Here is a 22,555-nt window from a genome sequence, read left to right as displayed (position 1 = left end):
AGTTAAAACATGTATAAAGCCCCGTTCCGATTGCCCGTGTGCGTCTTGAGGCAGGCGCATTTTGTTTTCTTTCCTCTCATTTGTGGTTTTCTCGGGTTCTTTGGTGTTGGTTCATTTTACAGTTTGCGGGAAGGTCCCGATCAATGTCTACAGACGGGAGTGGTTCTACAATGGGTCAGATGGCAGATTTACGACCATATCCGTAAAGACAATGGGCTATCGGAACGGAGCTTTATGTTTATGATGAATTAAATTTTCTAAATCTGCCATTCATGGCACAGAATTTCCATGGAAGCATAGTTGGAATATAAATCAAGTTTTCATCAAGAAAGAGTGCTGTCCGAGAAAGTTATAAACTTAAATAATCGTTTCAATTATGATTGATTCGAATGAGTTATTCGAGGAAAAGTTGCTATGATATTATTGTTCTAAATGAAGTATATCTTCTATATTTTGAGACGATGGCGGTTCGTACATTGTAACCACGTGAGTATTATAACCTAACCTAACCTAACCTATATTGCACCATTATATCTTTTCACATAATTTGAATTTGGTCTTTTCTGCTTAATTTTGAAAAAAATGTCAATTAAAATAAGATTTTTGGTAAATATAAATGCGTTTTAGCAAAAGCATAGTAGTAATTGATGTATATAAGCAAATACTACTTTTAAATTTTAATAAAAAAGCAAATTTTTCAAATATTTTTCTTGCGCTTCCATTTCTCTTTAATACATATTTATTCAGCTGTATTTGAACAATAGTAAGTTGCAAAAATGTAAGGTCAAAATATATTTTATGTAGGAATATTAATGTTGTATTATTTTACGAAGAGATTTATTACTATACTTTTATAATTTTTATTTATCAATAATCCTTTATTTTATTTTAATAATATACAGATTTTCATTTTGCTAAAAAAGATTCTGACAATGCAAAATTTTTAAAATTCCGTTTCTATCATCTCTGAAAGGTAATAAGTTATGTCTCCGACATAGCTTTCTCTTTTTCAAATTGTGGAATTAGAGGAATGCGCTTTATGTATGCGCAGCTGCAAAAATCTGTACTGTTGTTTGGGCATTTTTCTGCCTTCAATATGTTTGGAGTTGAATTACTGCTATTTTTACTGCGCTCGATTTGCTGTAAAAATGAATAAAGTTGAAAATTGTTTTTCTTTAAGACGGAATATCATTTTTCATTGTATTTCTTCTGAATATTTAAAGCCCTCAAAGGAAGGCTATTATATTGTTGATAGATTTAGATACACTGTGCAAAATTAATTAAATTAGCGATAAAATTTATACATTCAATAAAGTTCATGATACTGTAATTTTTCTGTGTCTATTATTTAACCGTCCTTGCTTTTAAAGCAGTTTTATGGCTGAACAAATGGAATGAAATATTTTAATGGCAGATAAGGAAGCTGCCGAAAATTGTTAGACTGATAGATATCCGGAAGTAGATCGATAAAAAGAATTTATTTTCCTAGTTGCCTAATAACATTTTATAAAGTGCAATTGATCACATTCTTATCTATTTTATTATAATTTTGGTGTTGAATATTTATAAATACTAAATGTCTATGCCAGTATTGTGTAGAAAAGTGGATCCACGCTGTGTGAAATCATGATAGATAAATAGAAATAAATGTTTTCGCAAAGTTAATAAGCAAAAAAATATTAATATTAAATAAATCGTCGATATGTTAAATATAAATTTAAATTATTCAATTTATTAAAAAAGGCACCAGGTTACACATTGTCTAAAGCCACAAAATACCTAAATTTGCCACTGGAAATATCATTTAATAGTAATTTGGTAGAGTGTAGCTACTTGAGTTTATGCATATTAAGGTGGGTTTAAATAAGCTCATCAGAAAATTAAAATTGTTTGAAATTAAAATGAGTTAACATTTAATTTGAATTCAAAAAATTATTACTGGAATTCAGTATTTGCATGAGCAAAGATCAGTGTGAGTTACAGGAAATCCCCTTCTCGAAGCAATGAAAACTTACTATATGGTAACTCGACAGAAAAAGAAATTTGGATTATTTTCTCCTTTGGGAAATGTTGAGGAAATTCATGATAAATTACCATTTTGACTGCCTCATAAATGGTGTCATTCTTTATATAGTCTTTCAAATGTTTTGGACTATGCCACCAAAAGTCTTTTAGCAGATTAACATAGTCAAAATCATACCAATCAGCAACAATGCGATTATAAATAATGAAATATAGTAAATATCTGAAGTCTGATTTGTCAAGATACTTCCACATTTGTTCTGCCGCTTCCGAGAACAAACTTTGATACGGCCAATCTAAGAAGAATCTTAGTAAACGAAGAGGATATTCTTTGAAAACCAATTCCCTCTTTTCTTCGTTCAGCTGGGAAATGCAAAACCTAAAATTGTCATGATCTTTAAATGTATGATTCACAGTGTACCAGATGCCTACCTTTTGTTGCTCTGTTGTTAATTTGTCGAAAAAACCTCGCAACCAAATTAGATATTTATGGTAATTGCAGATCGTATCTGGGTAAATTCGATTAAGTAGCTGTTCAAGGAGTTCAACCCAAACAATGGCACCTTTACTTTCTAACCAAGAACGCCAAAATATTACATTAGAATAATAGTCCTTTTCATTGTAGATTAGAATTCTTTCGGTTGGACACATAATATTCCATATCTCTTCTACATCGTTTTGACGACAGTAGCAGCATGCCAAGAAAAAGCGATTTATGATACATATATTTTTGTTTAGAATTAGCATCTCTGCTGTCTTTTTTCTATCTACTGTACCTTCAGGAGCCCAAAACAGGCGACAGCTTTGAAAATCAAATTTGTCTCCAAGAATTTTTAAATGATCGTACTTCCATCTTGCAATCTCCAGAGATATGGGCTTGATCAGAGCTAAGATACATTGATGTAGTTGAGGTGGTACAGGTAGTTCATTTATTTTTTCCTCTGCCTTGTCCATTAATCCTTTCCATTTGTCTTCTCCAGCAGTTTTATCCCACAGGAAATTTAGTTCATTAATGAAGCATCTTATTTCTGAATCCCTACAGATTGCAATCGTGGTCTTTGCCAGAGTCATATGTTTAAGTGATGGAATGAAAGAGGCGCTCATTGTTACGTTTTCACTGATGTGTTTAGAATGTAGTGAACTGAAATGAAGATGTAAGCAAATGAAACAAATGTAAGCAATTATACATAAGTACAACAACAAAGTGCAGGAAATATTTCATTATAAAAATTCCTATCTTAAGACTTGTCAGAATTGATATAATCTTATACAAACCTTGTTAAGATATCCAAAGAGATTAGTATTCAACTGAGAAATTCACTGCCAATAGTTGGTTGCAGTTATCATTTTAATCATAAGTAATAAAAACCTGTGAATGGAAAAAAAGTTTTAATTACATATTCAGCGTTTTATCGAATCTTTAAATTCAAAAATTAATTATTAATTGTAAAATATTTTGAAAAATATTGGATGGTAAATTCGAACAAGATAGTTTAATTTTCCAAAATCTGAAGCGCTTTTCTTAAAATCTTGAATTCCCTGTCTTCTAATTTTGTATAAATGTAATATGTGACATCGAAATCATAACTTGCTACTTGTTTCCCATTGATATCGAGGAAGGCTTTTGTGTTGCTTCATGAACGAGTTAACCCAAGAATACGTTGAGAATTAATATAAATAAACTTTCAATGCACACCAAACTAGCTCTTCACAAGTATTTTTTTTTTTTTTTTTCAATTTGGAAGAGATTTTGAAGTAGAAACGTTTAAGGAATCCTTTTCTGATTCTTCTCTATGGAATTCGTTGCTTCCTAATCTTTTCACAAATAGTATTTACAGGGAAACCTCGCTTAAACAGGAAACAAAGCATATCATTAACTCTGATATTAAACAGTTATGGAAATTATGAGTTTTAACTCTTTAACTGCTGGCGGAGTACTACATGATCCACTTCTCAGCTCCACTTGATTCTCACGATAAGCTTTCAGTGCAATCCCTAAAGCAAGCCATTGACCTATTGTAAGAGATGAAGACACTTTGCACTTGAGATCATGTTGTTGCACTTCAGTTATATGACTGTGCAGGCAAAGTTATCTGACTATCAATAAATTACAAAGAAATGAATTTTATAGTCTTTTAAAATGTGGCGTAGCTAGGAGGAGTGCCATTACAAGTAGACTCAAAATTTCAGAATAATTTATTTGCATTTAAGAGAGGAATAAATTTTCTTTTAAATTAATTATTCTGTATCATTTACATTGCGGTAATTGAAAGCAACAAATAATCTGAACATAAGTTCTATTACTGGAATATCTTGGAGGCTATTGCATGTGTAGTAAAATCCAGTTAATTTAATGCAGCTTGATTTTAAAGTTGTATTTTAACATTTACAACATACTTAGATTCTCTGAGAAACGCTTGCAATTCTTAACAGAGCGGTTCAAGTCGTAAAAGTGTGTTTATCAAGAATGAAAAAAGTCGTTAAAGAATAAACATGAATTACGTTTTACAAGAAGTTGATAATTAAAATTCGAAAAAAACAACAACGACATTCTCGACGATTATTTGTGACGCGAGATTAATTAATTAATAAAAAGAAGAAAAAAAACAAATAATAAATTAATAGCGCCATCTAAAAGTCTTAATTAATTAAAAATAAAAAGTCGATAAATTAGTAGCGCCATATGAAAGGCTTAGCTAATTAAAAGTTAAAAATCAGCCATTTGAAGGTGACGTCACTTCATAGAAACGCCAAACACTTAGATACTTAAAAAAAAAAAAAAAAAAACGTTCGAGAACTTCTCGATTTCCTCCCTTAAAGTATGAAAGAACATATAGATTATAGGCCTTTCTACAACTGGGAATCAATTCTAACCATTTTCAAACCAAAACAGCAAATAGTTTATACGGCTAGAAACAAATTACAAAGAAAGGAATTTGATGACCTAAACTCCATATGTAAAAAGGAAAGCTCGTTATAGTCCTTCCAAAATATTTGTTTCAATGGGTGGGAGGGGGGGGGAGAAAAGGATTGCAAACGTGATCATCCATTTTTTTTTTTCAATATAAAGGGAAGATAAACAGTGCGATGAACTCCACAGGATATCGCAGGGTTTCTCAGGATTGTATACACTGGAGATGAAATTTCATTGCCCCCCTCCTATTTACATTGACCATTTATCTTCATCTGAATTTCGTGATAATCAGAATTAAGCTCGCTTCCTATTTTCACAGTAGAAAGAAGCAAGAAATACTCCTTTGTGTTTGGTAAAGGGAATCCCTTTTTAGTAAACGGTATTCAGTGTTTCAATAGATAAAAAATGATTGTGCATAGTTTTTTCATTATTTTATTTAAAATTTCTCAATGGATTTAATGTTATTTGTGCATATTTTTCTTAATTTTTTTTAAATATGAGGTCAATAAATTACACATTTGTTTTACATTTTTATCATATATCAAAATTTTTAAACAAATTAATGTTCTAAATTTTTATGAAGCTCTATTTTAAAGAATTATTGTTGTAGCATATCAAATACCGCGAGGAACTTAAGAAAATTTTTATTAAAAATTTCCTGAAACTTTTTTTATAAAATGTATTTAATTTTTTTGGTTTATTTTATTTTTATGGTGCCTTGTAGATGAAATAGCCATTCCTTTATTGTACAGTTAATCTACTATTACTAAAACAGCTTGTATGTGTTTTGTTCGTATTTCTATTTATGTATTATAGACTATTCGATTGAATTTATTAAATTTGAACTAAATATGTTTCAAGGGATGAGAGTATCCATCTTGTAGCAATTATTTTCGAATAGAAAGACTTTTTAATTAATGAAACACTAAATGAAATTTTCATTGTTTTCTTGGATATGACAATAAATCACAAGAAGGTTTTGTTTCATAATATATAGTAAAAAAAATCTCGCACAGAACTACCATTTTATAAACAAAATAACCTACCAAATTTTATAAATTTAGGTCGTTTTATGTTTACATGTATGCAAAAGTATAAACTCCTTCGATAGATATGATCCAGAGTTTGACAGGATCCATCAGAGGATAAATCCGCCCATTAAATTTTCCCCATCCAGTTTTCTTATTTCATATTTATCATGTTTATTTATTCTTGGACAGCAGAAAAGATAAACATGCTCTGTATGGATTTCGTTAAAAATTTGATATAAATCAACAAATTTTATATAAAAACCACATACCAAATTTCATAATTTTTGCTCAAAGTGTTTTTTAGTTATAGGGTGCACAGATAGAAAGATCTGATTCTAAAATTGTTTTTCGGATCCAGGGAAGTCTGAAAGGCAGAAAGTAGACAAAATCTTGAGTACATTTTTTGAAGCTTGCAATATTTCCTCTGTTTTATACATCATATACAGAAATTTTAAAAAAAGAGGGAACAATGTTTTGATATTTGCCTAGGATGTCATTTTATTTAGAAAACGATTCTGTTTCCACGGAAATATATATAACCGCCGTTGTAATTCAAAAATAGATCCACAAGCTCGAAAATAATCAACCACGATGATTAGAAGACTTCTTACAGTTCCTTCCTTCTAACTGAACACTGATTTATCTATCCGTTTAAGTTGTCGCACTTTCTCTTAACATTTTGCTAAACCGCGTCTCTTTTTTACAACCCAAATAACAAATTCATTACTCTGCAATTCCCCATCTTCTACAGATTGTCATTTCTGATCATTAGAGGAGAACTAATCTAAACCATAAAAGATAGACATATACATTAATTGGAAAAATGCTTTTAATGGCCTAAAGAATTGCATGTTGTTTCAGTCAATAAATGTAATGCTGTAGAAGTAAAAAACAAAATTTTGCACACACTTCCATCCCTATCAGTTATATTTAGTAAAATATTCTTGACAAGTAGCATTTTTATTAAAAAAATTCTCTTTTGCAACTAAAAGTGACAGGTTTATGAAGTTTTAAATATCACTAGTTTAGACCATTTCTACAGCCACCATGGGGAAGATTCATGTTTCCACAATGCTGTTGTTGACAGCTAGACTGTTAATCAGAAAAAAAGAATGAAATTTTTTCCTTCTTTAATATATAATTACCTAATTTTTTCAGCAATACATCAATTGACAGTACCTTGTTGGACAGCAGCTTTACAGAAGATTTCTAATTAAATGAATACATCTACGTTCAGAAACGTTCAGAAATTAGCTTCTGTGTCAAATTGGAGTGGACATCCTGTACATTCCTGGGCAGGATGACAAATTCATATCAAGATAGTTAGTTCTTCATATTTATTTTGATACCGAAAAAATTGATGTCTTTAATATATGCAGTCCAAAAATTCTTTAAAAACATATTTCTTTGAAACAGTTGCGCGTGTTTTATTATCAAATGACGCGAACATTTCATTTATAAAATTCAAATGCACAATTTGCATAGTATTGATTTTGTATAGCACGAAACGTTATAATGTATTATACAAAATGCTTTTAAAGAATTCTTTTGCACAAGTACAAAGATAAGTTTTCATACAACAGCAATATGTTTATTTCTACTAATAATAAAAGAGAATGTGTATGTTTTGACACTCTGTGGATCAAATCGTTTGATTTACAAATTTGACCTGATTTAGTAGGGGTCAAATTTGATATAGATATAGATATTTTGTATAATTTACATTTTACATAATTTTACATCTTTTTAGCATTTCAATTAAAAATAAACAAAAGTTTGATGCTTTATCACGATAACTTTCTAAAATATAATTGCTCAAATTTGATTTTAGATCATTTTAAAATCTAAAATTTTATCTCTTGTGATACCAACTTTACTGTCATATTTTAATTTGAATATTGATGATTTTTAAAAAATATTTTTGTTGCATAATTTTTAGCACTAATTTTCACTGTGGCAGTGAAATTCAAACCATTTTTATTGATTCATCAAATGTTTGACTTTGTGATTTTCTTCTATTGTCAAAAGATAAAAAAAGAAGTATTTTGAATTATTTTCGCAATTTAAATGAGGAAACACTATGATATCATGGGTCAGTGATCTCGGTTTCATTTGACAAAATTCTTTTCCTCTGCGAGAGTCATATGTATCAAGCATGTGTAAGAGGTTACATTAAAAACAAACGTGGCTAATCGACTGGTCATCAAAGCCAGCTAAAGATTATTAATAAACTTTATGATCAATGATTAATACGTTGCTTTAAGTTCATTTCTAAAGAGTATGCGTTATCATATCAAAAATATTTAATTTAATTGACAAAAAAAAGAATAGAATGATTTTTATAATTATTAAATACTAATCGTTTTTGGCGATCGGCTAGTATTTATTAATCGTTTGGTTCGTTGCTCGTATTTAATTTAAATCGCTAATACAATTTTCATGCGAATGATTCCGTCATAAAGCTATTTTTAGCCATCAAATCATCTTATTTAAGTTCTGTTTATTGTGCACATGAAACCTTTCTAATAGAGACAGTCTCATAATATCACTATTAAAAACTTATTTATCCGTTTTATCTAATTTTTAATTTTCGGGAAAATGTAACATATTTTACTTGCCTTTATAAATTAATAGATCATAAACCGAATCTTTCTTCCCTACCTTTCATCGATGAAAGAAAATCACGTGATTAAATATTTAAGGAAACAAAGGAAACGATTTGAACTGCAATGCAACAATGTAATTTATTATTGGAAATTAGGTTTAAAAAAATTAAATTGCTAAAATTTCAGGAAAAATTTGCACAAATATAAAACTGTCATGCAAATTATTAAAAAGATGACCAAAAATCAGTTTTGTCCTGTAATATTTTCGGAAATTCTGGTGAGAAAATATCAAAATTTCGTTTAATTTTCATACCCTTATACTTATTCATACCTCCCAAGGTATACGTATGCTATATATGATAGTTCTAACATAGTTTGTAAAGTGCCAACTGCGTACAAGAGCGCATGCGCGAATACAAAATAATATACTATTTTCGAATTCAACTTTTCGGATATACTAATTTTATTTCCGCAATACTTTTCCCTAAATTTTAATACATTTGGAAAACTGCTTTAAAAATATAATCAGAGAACTTTTTATTGCATTAGTTACTGCATTTATATTTATTTGCAATGTAGCGATATTAAATATTTTTTGCTAACACATAATCATTTCAATAATTAAGAGCAAATTATAAAAATGAAATAAATCTTAACAAATTATGCCCAAAATTTTATCATGCCATAGCTTTTAGACCAAGAATTTCGAATTATCTTTAAATTTTTTATTTAATAGAAATTAAAGAAATGTATTTATGCAATAGCATAACAAAGCAGAAATTAAAGAAATGTAAAATAAAAAGTATCAATTTCTCAAAAGTAGTTAATTATGAAACGAAAAGAATTTGATTTTCAAAAAATATCTTACTTCATTAGCCAAATTCTTCAATAGAACAAATACTTCATATGAATAAAAATGAGAAAAGTCTTAGACTCGTTGACAAATCTTACTAAAAACCTCTATAAATGAATTTAAGAACATAAAATAATAATTAAATGAAGTTTTGCTGTACCTTACATTATTACTGAAATAAACTTCGAATTAACCAATCTTGGAATGAATACCATTCCTGCCAACTTAGCACCAACTTCTCTCATCTTCTGACTAATGTTATTTGAATCTACAGCTCTCTCATTCAGTAGTGCGCGCCTCTGTTAAAGTAGGTTGTTTTTACTATAAACAAAGCAAACGTGGGATCTTCTTGCTCGCATCTGTCATTCGATTAAGCAATAGTACCTACTTATTGCGAGTTCTTTAACTTGTTATCTATGTTGTAACGGATGTTTTAGGACTAGATAGCTGCTTACGTAAAAACGGACAGTATTATCGCAGTTATTTGCTGAATTAAAAAAAAACAATAAGTAAATAAAGTTTACAACTACATACGTCATGAGGCAAAACTGAAAAAAGAAAATAGGTCAAAGTGAATAAATATCCGATAAATCCGGGAAAGAATTATTAAATAGCAAAAAAATAAAATGGCTTAGACCTCGGAACTTTTGGAGACCGCTAAACTTCCGGAATTTTGGAAATAATTTAATGTTTACAATTATAAATGCCCAGCAATCAAATTAATTCAAATTAAAATCAGTTATTATTTATATTAATTATGTAATATTTTAATAACATAACTAATTACTATTTGTAAGTTTTTATGTCTGTTAGTTTGCAATTTAAGAATAAAAAACCGATCCTATTTTAAAATATTATTTAGATTGTGTTAAGAAAAGTTTTGACATTTTTATTTGCTAAATCCCTTTTAAATGTCAGTTACGTCATGTTTTTATACGCTATATACTGAAAGCAATTTTTTTTAGAAAGAGATCTCTAAACGTTTTTCTATTTCGTTTTATCATATATATACATCATATAAAAATAAAATCGAAAAAAAAAAAATGGTTGGTTTTGAGAATTTGGAGTGGAAACAGTTCGGCGAGATTTGAATTGCCTAAGGACCCTAGGTAAATTTCGCAATTATCTTCATAATATTTTTTAATTAACAGTAGGACAAAAAAAAATAACTGAATAGATACGGACGATTAATTGTAATTATAGGTATACTTATGACAAAAGAGCATTGGTTAATGATAGACGGCTTTACAATTCGCGGTCTTATCCAAGTTCCATAATTTTGCGCGGAGGAACGGGGTTAAAAACGTTACTGGGAGCATGTTTCAGGGAGCCCAGAGCCTCTTCTTCAGTAATGCATTGTCTTTGTATCTGGGTTTAATTTTATTTTTTTTATTTATCCTTAATTTTTCGTACACAAAGCGTACAAAGAAACAGTATTATAATCTTTAAAAAGAAAACCTTTTTATGAAATTTTAACGATAATTCGTGTTTCAGACTTAATCGAGTTAAAAATAAATAAATAAATAAATAAAAGTAATTCAGTTTGTTTTTGAACAAGACAGCTTTAAACGACAGCTACAGCGGCTCCCAAAAGTGTTCGTACACTAAAGAAATTTGCAGAAATTGTGTTCTATACTTCTTAATAAAGCATTTTATTAGTTGGTTTTTTTGAATTAGCATCTTTAAATAGTTCTTAATAAAACTGAACAAATATTTTTATAAAAAATCAAGTAGTATTGTTCTAAAAAATAAATAAATAAAAAATGTCACAAAATTGGAACACAAAAGTCTTCGTACATCCAAACATTATTTATTTAAATTCCTCATAAAAATATCTTTTGTGGCTTATTTTTCTTCTAATTGAAAAATACACTAAAATCGTTTGATTTCAGTATTTAATATCACAATTATTTATTCTATTTACTTTATTCTTAGATATGAAGCGCATTCGTAAAGAAACGAGTTTAGACGTACGAAAATTAATTATATTTCATTTTAAAGCTGGAAAATCAATTAGAGGCATTGCAACTATAACTAATCTACCTCATTCAACGGTGCAAAGCATAATAAAACGTTCCAGAGAGGGAAAAAAGGATTGCAAACAAGCCTCGTAATGGTCGCCCTCAAATTCTGTCAGCTAGAAGTCAAAGAAATATTGTGAGTAAATTTCTAAAAAATCCATGTCTGAGTGCAATAAAGTTTACTTCACAATATAATGAATCAAATGGAACTTCTATTTCCTTTGAAACTATTCGTAGAATTCTTCGGAATGCTGGTATACATGGCCGCTCTGCAAGAAGAAAATTCTTTGTAAGTCAGAAGAACAGAATTGCTAGGCTTAAATTTGCCAAATCTATGATAAACCAGACAGAGAGCTATTGGAATCGTGTCTTATTTGCAGATGAAAGTAAGTTTAACATCTTTGGGTCAGATGGGAGAATCATTGTATGGAGAAAAATAAAACGAAGAACTTAATCCCAAGAATTTAGTTGGAACAGTAAAACATGGCGGTGGAGGTGTCATGGTTTGGGGGTGTATGTCAGCAACTGGAGTAGGCAATTTAGTATTCATTGATGGTATAATGGATCATAGAGTTTATATAAATATTCTCAATAATAATTTAAAAGTGTCAGCACAAAAACTGGGCATTTTAAACAACTTTGTGTATTACCAAGACAACGATCCTAAGCACACGGCCATGAATGTTCGTCTTTTTTGCCTCTATCATTGCCCTCAAACCCTTAAAACACCAGCTCAATCACCGGATTTAAACCCTATAGAACATATTTGGAAAGAATTAGAGGTGCGAATAAGAAGTCACGACATTAAATCGAAAATTCAACTGAAAGCAGTAATGATCGAAGAATGGAACAAGATCGGTGCAAAAGTAACCGACCGTTTAGTTAAATCTATGCCGAAACGTTTAAAAGCTGTTATAAAGAATAAAGGATATCCTACTAAATACTAAACATTTATAAAAATTTAGAAAATTTCATATTTAGTGATGTTTTTTTAAAGTGTATGATCACTTTTGTGTCCTATTTTTGTGCAATTTTACTTTCTGTCATTTTAAAAAAAATAATTTGCATCGTAATTAAAATTTATTCTTCACTGCTTTATTAAGAACTGTAAAAATATGCTATGAAAAAATATTCATGTAAAAATAAGAATATATAATGGTAAATAATGAGGTTTTTAATTGATTCTTGTTGGTGTACGAACACTTTTGGGAGCCACTGTATCTAGACGGAAGATATTAGATATACAATCATTGCTCAAAACTATTGATGTATGTTTAATTGGACTTTTACTCCTTTCTCAAATAAATATCTCCCAACATTAAGAAGCTTACGGCCCGGCTAATTCCGCTTTCGAATGTTAACACAAAAATCGCCATATTATGTATATATAAGAGAACTTTAAAGGAAGAATACTTCCTTAACTTTAATGGGTATTATTTATTAAGGAATTTCGTCTGCAGAAAGAAATGAAATAATTAATAATGAAAATGTTTTCTTTTAATGTACCAACATTTTATATTTTCGATTAATTTCAAATTTGCTGTAGTTAAAATAAATACTGTTATATTAACTCTAGAGTATTAAAAAGTTGTTCTTTCTATTTTAATTTTAAGATCCCTTTCTCAAAATGCTAAGTGGCAAGAAGTCAAAATTTTACTAAGGATTAACTGATAATTAAGTTACGAAAATATAAAAACAGTATAAGGTTATTGGGAGCACACAAAATGCGAAATTTCAAAACTTTGTCATTCATGAATCGAGTAAAAATTGTGTACAAACTTTCAACTTTACAAACAAGAAGCAAGTGAATAAATATGTCCAAAAAATAAAAAGGAATATTTACTATCATTTCATGAATTAAAAAATAAAAACAGAACTATTTGTAAATGCATGATTTGTAACGCATAACTAGGTTGAAATAACGGATTACCTAGATTATATTAAAGATAAGACGAAGTACTTTTATATGAAAAGATTAAGTAATAAAAAACAAGAATTAAAAAAGCATTGTCTTTTTATTTTAATGATATTATCTTTGACCTTATGTGTTGAAATGTGGAAAAAATTATCGACTATGTCATTACTAATAATACGAGTTTTATACGTATGAAATTTTGAGGTATAATTAAATGCAGAGAAAAAAACTTTAAAATTAATATTGTGGGTTAGTTATTTATTCATTACAGCGAATTGCGATCGGTAACTTTTCATTTGTTTGGCCGGGAAAAATACATTTAGAATGACAAATATAAAAATTTGAATTTTGAGTACAATCTTTTTTTTTTAATTTCGGAAGCGAGAATATGTTTGAAAAATCTCTGGGAAAAAGATCGTTTGCAAAAAAAAAAAAAAAAAAAAAAAAAAAATCAGTGATAATGAGGAGGAAAATAATAAAAAAATTTGTAGTAGTATTTTTAAAAAAAATAAAAAATGACGTTCTTATTTTGAATATAGTTGATAAACATGTATTGTTTATTGCTAATTTTAACATCTAACATACTTGATCCTAAAAAAATAAATAATAGAAATTAGATCGCGATTTAATATCTATTTATTTTATAGAAAACATTTATATTTCTCTTAAAGAGAAACCAAGAAAACATTTAATTGTCAGCTTGATACTTCGTATCTGGTTGGCATAATATCATCCTAGTCGCCGCTCTGCCCCAGTGATGCTATTAGCATGCGTTTCTTTTATAAATAATCATGTATATTATGAGATTTTTTATGAACAAATAAATGCATTTTGCTATTAACATTTTGTTATTCGGAGCAAATAAATTAAAACAATTATTTCTAGTAAAATAAATTGAAACCAAATAAAAATTAAACTTTGAGAAGGAATAGATTTAAAAGAAAATATTTATTTTGAAATCTAAATATAATATTTAACGGAATATTTAATAAAAACAAAATAAAAATTAAATAATTTTTAAATTTTTGAAGTTAGCAAAAAAAGTCTTAATTTTTTTAATAATGCTTTTTGAAAACAAAGGGCAAAATCAAAATTAATAGCCAAAACTAGTAATAATGCAAAACTTGGGTAAAAATACTTGCCTTAAAAGCTAATAATTATTAATACATAGTTTAATAAGAAGAGATGGGACATGAATTGTTTTGCAGTTGCATTACACAAAAATATTGGGTACTATCAAGTTGCTTCTGATGCAGCAAAGTTGCTATCAATCTAGATATGTAACCATAACCGTATTCCTTAGATTCATGCTGCTCAACTGTGTTATGACTTAACCCCCTGATCTGTTTTTTGAAAATTACAGAAAAGAAAAATTCGTACAGTTACTGCAGTACAATAGATAATTTAAATAGAATTTCAATAAAAATCAAATATGATTCAAGCTAAATTATTTATGCGTGTGAAGTTTTTGCAAAATTTTTTACTGGCAATGCCCTAGCAACAAAGATGCTCTTTGTAGACCTTCAATTTGACATTCTTGCTTAAAGAGCTTGAGAAATAGCATGATAATAAATATCGAAACGATATTATAAATCAAGATAAAAAAATGTTAGGCTTTTTTTTTTTTTTTTTTTTTTTGCTGAATTTGTTTCTATGAAATCGCCTCATGTCTACTCATCTCAGTAGTGAACCACCCTTATCGTTCATTCTTATCATACTTATCTTCCTTGATCTTAACGAAAGTGATCAGATAATCGGAAATTCTATTCGAACATTCTAGATTTTGAGAAAGGTCAAGGTTGACAGTAAGATGAACTTCCTTAGCTAATTTGAAACACGTGTTCTGTCAAGTTAATATTTATATGAAAAAACGAATACCTTTAAATGAAATTTAATAACACACTAAAGAACTATGAAACAGAACTATTTAAGAAAACAGCTTGATTAATCTTGGATAATGAAAGTTGATAAAAAAAAAAATAAGAAGAAATGTTCGTCAGAGACTAAAATATAAATATCAAATGAAATTAATTTCAAAATTTTTAAATATTAATTATTAATTTAGATCTGTATTATTATCTAGATTGTGCACATTTTGTTTAAATCCCGGACGTTTTTCCAACGGAATAAGAAATGAAGATGGAGATTGTCTTGAATAAATGGACATGTTTTCACCCTATTTTTCTTTATTAAATTAATCTCCGAAATTTTGGTATTATGTACATGCAGGGATAATTCGATAAATTTGAATTCTCTGAGTTATAATTGGCGTTCCATCAAGACCTTAAACAAAGCATTTGAGGACCTATGATATATTCACATATTAATAATAATAATAATAAAAAACCACTTGTCTTCTGCATAATTCTACAGTTTAACAAATAGGCGCCTTTTCAAAATAGCTTTTATCATACCTGATGGTACACATACTATAATAAAGTATTTTTTAAAACTATTTTTAAAGACTAAATTATTAACATAAAAATATATATGTATTTATTATGTATGAATAATTTTAAATTGATATCCATATTTAAGCAAACATTACAAAATCAATGGATATAGTGTTCAAAACCGGAATAATATATAAATTTTTAGTATTGTTAAAATTACAATTAAACTATTTTTGGTTCATAAAGGTACCATTTTAGGTACTCTTGAATCAATTACTAAAATGTAGGATTTAATTATGTTTTGAATTGCCCGAGAAAGATGATTCTTTTTCGTCTTCATCATTGATAAAGCGGCTGGAAGGATACTAATTTAATACTATTTTATTTTTCTTGTGAACCAAATGTACATTTGATACCCAATTTATAATTAAAAAAAAAAGGATTTGTAAATTTTTAAAAGAAACCTTACTCCTGTTATATTTATAGAGGTGTGGGCTGCAGATTCTCTCTATCAATTTTCACCTAAAATGTAACCTTTAATTTGAAACGGGAAATATGAAAAATTTGAGCTAACCCATTCGCTTATTTGCTCATTTGAAATATTTTCATAAAATACGTTAGTATAATAAAGGAAACAATTCAATATCGGTGCTTATTTGGGTAAAACTGAATGCTTTTCATATTTTTGCGATGTATTAAAATGCACTAGTATATTTTAGAAAACGATAGCATCTTGTATTTCAATAATGATAAAAACCATGCTTTAAGAAGAAATCCATTAAAGCAGGTTACATCTTTATAATTTAATCAACGAAAGAACCCCCTCTATAAAAAATATTTGTGGTTATAATGAAAACAGTTTGAATTTCCTTTAAAAAAATTTAAAGGTATTGTTGTAACCTTTAAATTATCTTTAAAAAAATCTATAAAATTTAAAGGGAAAAAAAATTTAGAATTAACTCTTTCTAGGACCGTGGGAAGTATGCTTCCCACCAAATTTATCTTTGTATGAAATTATGTAGGTTGGCATAAGTTCTGACACATTTTTTTAGTAAGTCAGAAACTTAGATGCTTCAGTTCTTTATCTCAGACAAAATGTGTCTTGATTTGTTACTTAATTATTAATTAACCAACTTAATTAATTAATCAAATTAAATTTATCTAATAAGCTAAATGAATCCCTTTTCTTATTCTAATTTCAAGCCTAAAAATATTTTAACATAATGACTAAAAAAATGGCCCTTTAAAGGGCTAAATTGATATTATAAAAAAAGAAAGTATTTTGTATTTTGAGATAATGTAAAAATTAGTTTCGTACTATAATATATTACAGAGTTCTTTTTTTAAATACCACAATATCGTTTCATTTTTAAATAAATAAAATTTTTAAAAATCAGCCCAAGGATAACATCCTTATCTTCTAAAGCATATACGTGTCAGAATTTGTAGCTCTAGGTTCAAAGGTTTGCCTTATAGGGAGTTAGCACTTCTCCCCTCGTTAACATGCAAATTCACCTTTATTATTAGTTATCTCCTTTATTTACTCCTTATACGTACAGGGAAAGCGACTGCCAATGCATATAAATGTACATATTTTTAGAAAAAAAAAATCAATGTTTTTTTTTTGAATAATTTTAACAAAAGTTAAAAAGTAAAGCAAAATATACATTTTTGATTGAATTGATTGCAAACTAAATTTTAATGAAAAAAAAAATGCTATATTGCACTTACAAATTTTGAGACTATTCTAATAATATCGAACTTCTTTTATTTGAAACACGTCCCCGCTTTACTTCTGCGTTTGCCCGATGATTTGCGGTGTAATTTTGAAAATTGAAGTAAAGCAGCAAGATTTTGTTCGCACAGATACAAAGTTTGGAAGGGCATCAAAAATTCCAATGCTATTGTGAACAGTTCAGGGAAACCCTTGTGTAAAGCCAGAAAGGGAGGAGCAAAAGGTGGATAAAGATGATTGAAAACTGAACGCAAGCTTAAAATAGCTTTTAATGCAGTCGATCCATACGTGCGTGAAGTCGAATGACAAATGTAACTATGCGTGTCAGCTAAATGCGTAACTAAATGTTACGCAATGCTATAATGATGCAGTGCATATCAGCTAATATTTTGTCTTGTCTTTATATTTTGGTCAAACTTTTGGTGTTAAAAAAAAAAAAAGAGAGAGATATTGTTTCTTTATCAGGTTCTGACTGTTAGCCTTAAACTAAAAGTAGTTTGTCTCTGGCAACGTAACACAAATTTTGAATAATTGAAAACATAGATTCTGGAAATTTGAAAGGGGACATTTCTTACCTGCGTTGTAACATGTAATTATATAATTTCAACTCTAAAGTGGTTTTTTTTTTATCATAAGTATAAGAAATAAAGAATCTAATAAATAATGTAAGAAGAAAGATGTATTTTAAGTTTAAAAAATAATAATGTAATTTAAACTAGATTTATTTTCAATGAAAAAGTGCTATTTTGATATAAATGAGAAACAATATTAATTTAGACTAATGTTGCATAGATGTCCATCAACTAATATTTTATCTTGTCTTTATATTTTGGGCAAACTTTTGGTGCAAAAAAAGAAGTGTTTTTTTCAGGTTCTGATTGTTACAACCTTAAACTAAAAATAGATTGGCTCTCGAAAAGACTTTTCAACGTTAGCACAAGTTTTGAATAATTAAAAACACAGATCTTAAAAATTTGAAAGAGAGCTTTTCTAAATGTATATTAACTGTATATATTACGTACGTAAACTGTGTTCTATTGCGTATTGTATCATTTCAACTCTAAAGGTTTTTTTGCTCATAGGTATATATTTAATCATTAAAGTATAAGAAATCATCTAATAAATAATATATTTGAAGTTGTAAAAAATGGTAATGCAAGCTAGATTACTTATTTTCAATAACGTTTATGAACAAGTGTTATTAAATTAGACTAATGTAACAATTAATCTAAAATATTCAACCAGAAATATATTATCAAATGAAATATAAAGCATAAATTAATTGTCAAAACATTACAATTATTGCATGTAGCGCTTCAAAATCGAGCATTCGTCTTCACAAGCAGTAATTCCAATCTGCGCAATATATTCCCCATTTGAATTGGCAAAAAGCATTTCAGAGGTATATGCACATTAACAGATTTTTTGACGAGGTCGCGAATTTATGGAAATTAAGTTGAAATTTCTGTTTAGGCATATAAACCCCAAAATTTTGAATCGCTGCCAATTTATTCGTCAATCTGAATTCGAAACGCTGGTGATGATCTTTTTAAATGCTAAAAAGATTAAAATACTATGTGAGAATGATTTTGACGCCATTGAATGAAATCGAAATATGTCCTCGAGTTTTGGTTCCAATATCACAATGTAAAAAAAAATAACTATAGTTTTAAAAATTTAATTTCATATACTTTTGTTACTGTTCCGAAAATATTATTTTACAAATCACGACTGCATCTACAAATTCACAAAATTGGAAAGAATAAAAAAATGCCTGAAATCTAGCGTTCATTTATAATTTACCTCATGAAACATGTCTCTCCAACAGATTAATTTATGGTGATATTATAAACGAAACTGTTATAAAACAAATTAGAAAATGATAAAAAAAAATCACGTATGGTATCCTTATATAGTAATTCGCATGCTAAATTACATTTCTTAAGAAGCAATTATTTTTATTTCATTTAATAACGATTATTTGGATGGTTAAAATGCTAATTTTAAATAAATAATTTAATTATTTATCGTTTTCGTATATTCTGTGAATTCTTACTACAACGATTTGCATAATATAATAAAAAGCAAAAGTAATATTTATTTTACTGTACGAAATTTGTGGGAGTCAATTTTGTACCAGATTCTCTTTCAGTCGCCATTTTGAATAATGTTCTACTTTCATGCTCTTTACTTAATGGAATTATTGTGAAATCTGCATTTTAAAAGATTTGAAAGCTTTATGAGAATTATTGCATAAATAACACGTATGAATATCACGTGTACATCTTTGGCTATTTGTTTATAAATGTGACAATTTGAAATTTAATCTATTATATGGATAAGACGAATGATTCAATTTAATAGAACAGAGTAATTTAATTAATTGTTTAATTTACTTATCGAATTTGTTTGGTGGATAGAATTTTTTTAATGAAGGAATTGTGATTAAATAATGTATTTAAATAAAGAAATTTATTTAAAAATTGGAAAATTGTATTTCGTGAAAAAGAAGCCAACTTTTCACTTCTAATTTCATAAAATTGGATACATCTCATTCATTCCGAAAATATAGATTTGTAAAATTGAAAGTTCATAAATTAACATTTTAAAAAATGTAAGCATTTATATGATTTATCCGATGTCTTCAAAATTATTTTCTGATTAATAACTTACCCATGTCCCTCAGGGTCTAATTTCTGTAATTCTACCTGCTCCAACGTTTAACTGCAATATCATCTGAAAATTACGTGATTAAAATAAATATGTACTCCACTAAATTTGAAAAATTGAAGCTATATGATAAAAATAATTTATTGCATTCTCCTTCCTTTTATATTTATCTCTTTAATTGAGTGAATGTGTCATCCGATTCCCAGTCATTCACTTGATAAAAGAACTCTAAAATATTTTTATTTAAAAATTGCCTTAATTCAGCTAAAATTTGACTGTTAAATTGGTATCATTAAAAAGACAATTTTGAAAATTTGAAACAGTGTAAAATTTATTTTTGTACAGTTATATCTTTGGATGTCATCACGGGAAAACAGTACAATTGAACATAATTAAAATTTTAAAAAAATCATCTCGAAATACACATTTCCACCCTCAAAAATATATATATGCTAAATTTGGCGATAGTAAGACACAGCGATCGGGTCTGTACAACGTCACTATACACATCTTTATCTAAAATAGTCAATAAAAACTAAGAAATGATGAAATAAGTTTTAAAAAAACTAACTCAAACTCAACTCAATTAATTCAACTAATTCGTGAAATATTAATGCACTTTTGATAGTCCTTCCTTCTAATAAAGCGTACAGACATGAAAAATTCAAGTCTATAGAAAATATAATTAAACAATGTTTATCGAATAAAATATAATTGTTTTAAAATTTAAAATCTGCTTATTTCTCTTATTCTTTACAATTATTTATAAAGAATTATGTTTTACGGCTTACATCTTATCTAAACACTAGAGTTGCATTGCTACTAAAAATAAAAATAGCCCATCATGAAGGTTAATTGTCTACATGGGCAAAAAAAATCCATGCGAAATCAGAAGAGCCTTGTATATAAAAAATTCTTAAAATATTAAAATAAAAATATATAATACAATTACATACAGAAATTCTTTTTCATACTTACATAAATAATTATATAAATATACTTATATAAATAATACACAAATAAAAATTTCTAATTAATATTTATATTAAAAAGCACAAAAAGTTTTAAAAAAAATGCAACCAATGAACTTTTTGTGTCAATCATTAAACCTAAAACCACATTACATTCTCCTGAATGATATGCTTTAAGTGCAAAAACAAGAAAATTACCTTAATTTAATATGTATTCCCACAACAGGAATTTAAAAATGCAAATAAATGCTATACTTTAAAAGCAACTAAATAAAAATGCGCACAATTTCTTTTCTGATTGATAAAAATTGAAGAGAGCAACAATCGTAACTAACAAACATTGCGTACTTACCAAAGAACTTCGAATGTTCAGCGCTGCTAGTTACTACATCCAAAACTAAACTGCTCTGAAGGTCGACTACCCGAGCTCAAGGTTGTTGATTGCTTTTATTTTTTAAAAAATTTCAACGTAAACAAACACAGATGATGCAAATTAAAACTGCTAACCACGTGCGCTAAAGAGGCAGCTTGTTGAAACGAGACTGTCCACTTCTGTGAAGGTCATATATCATCTGCCAAAGGAATGCAATGGTTGACCATCTGCGAGGACTGGACAATGCTTCCTCTATTGTTGGAGATGGGTCCATTATCTATGTTTGGAGGTAGGGGAAAATAGGAACTAGTTTCGAAAATTGTAAAATGAAATTTTCCGAGAACGAATGTATAGGTCCTCCAGATATTTCATTCGAAATCAATATTATTATTTCTTGTATATATTTATTAAATTTTCGTTTTATTCAGAATTTCAGTTTTCTTTTTTGCAAGAAAAGGAGTAGAGAGGCTTCGAAATTGCCAATTCGAATCATCAGGTCATCATTCCCGAAACTTTTATGAAAGGAAATGCCCCATTTTTCTTTTTCAGACAAATGCATATTTTAGAAATAAATTTGATATCAATATTCAATGGAATAAACTTGAAAAAATAATTTGTACGTACGATGGTATATTATGTAATTAAACTTAAATCAAAAATTTCATTCAGAAATTCTCACCAAATCAAAATACACATCTGATATTTCTAATATACAATATAAAATACAAAAAATACAATATATCAGGTAGATGCAAGATGTTGTGTAGCGTTTAAAATTTTGCAAAATTTTAAAAATCAATAAAATGGGAAATTTTATTCAAGTACACCTATAAATCTTAAAATTTCTTTCAGTTTTAGTTTTTTTGTTCTTGGTTAAAAGCATAAACCATAAAAAAAATTATTACCGTTACTAGGTCTATTAAAATATGTCTCGGATAAAAATAAAATTTAAAGCATAGTAATCTATACCACCTATTTAATCACAGCTACAGAGTGGCATATTAGCTTGTTTAAAATTGTAAGAAATAAACGTATCTGTAAGAAAGCTTGA

The 22,555-nt window shown here is 28.1% G+C and overlaps 1 protein-coding gene across 7 annotated transcripts; it reads right to left on the bottom strand.

The window, feature by feature from the left end:
- Window positions 1-1,712: 1,712 nt before the first annotated feature.
- On the bottom strand, window positions 1,713-21,506 carry LOC129968855 (uncharacterized). Of its 7 annotated transcripts, none has more exons than XM_056083160.1 (4): window positions 21,484-21,506; window positions 20,164-20,226; window positions 3,298-3,391; window positions 1,713-3,163 (listed from the first exon to the last, which is right to left on the bottom strand). In XM_056083160.1, the coding sequence occupies exon 4, from the start codon at window positions 3,124-3,126 to the stop codon at window positions 1,978-1,980; it is 1,149 nt and encodes a 382-aa protein (XP_055939135.1). In that variant the 5' UTR covers window positions 3,127-3,163; window positions 3,298-3,391; window positions 20,164-20,226; window positions 21,484-21,506; the 3' UTR covers window positions 1,713-1,977. The 7 variants fall into 7 exon arrangements, with proteins under 7 accessions (XP_055939135.1, XP_055939136.1, XP_055939131.1 ...); XM_056083161.1 differs by lacking the exon at window positions 21,484-21,506 and adding an exon at window positions 6,237-6,331; XM_056083156.1 differs by lacking the exons at window positions 20,164-20,226; window positions 21,484-21,506 and adding exons at window positions 7,113-7,258; window positions 9,442-9,784.
- Window positions 21,507-22,555: the final 1,049 nt, after the last annotated feature.

This window comes from Argiope bruennichi, chromosome 5 (assembly GCF_947563725.1).
Source record: "Argiope bruennichi chromosome 5, qqArgBrue1.1, whole genome shotgun sequence".
NCBI lineage: Eukaryota > Metazoa > Arthropoda > Arachnida > Araneae > Araneidae > Argiope > Argiope bruennichi.
This window is presented reverse-complemented; position numbering and strand designations above follow the sequence as displayed.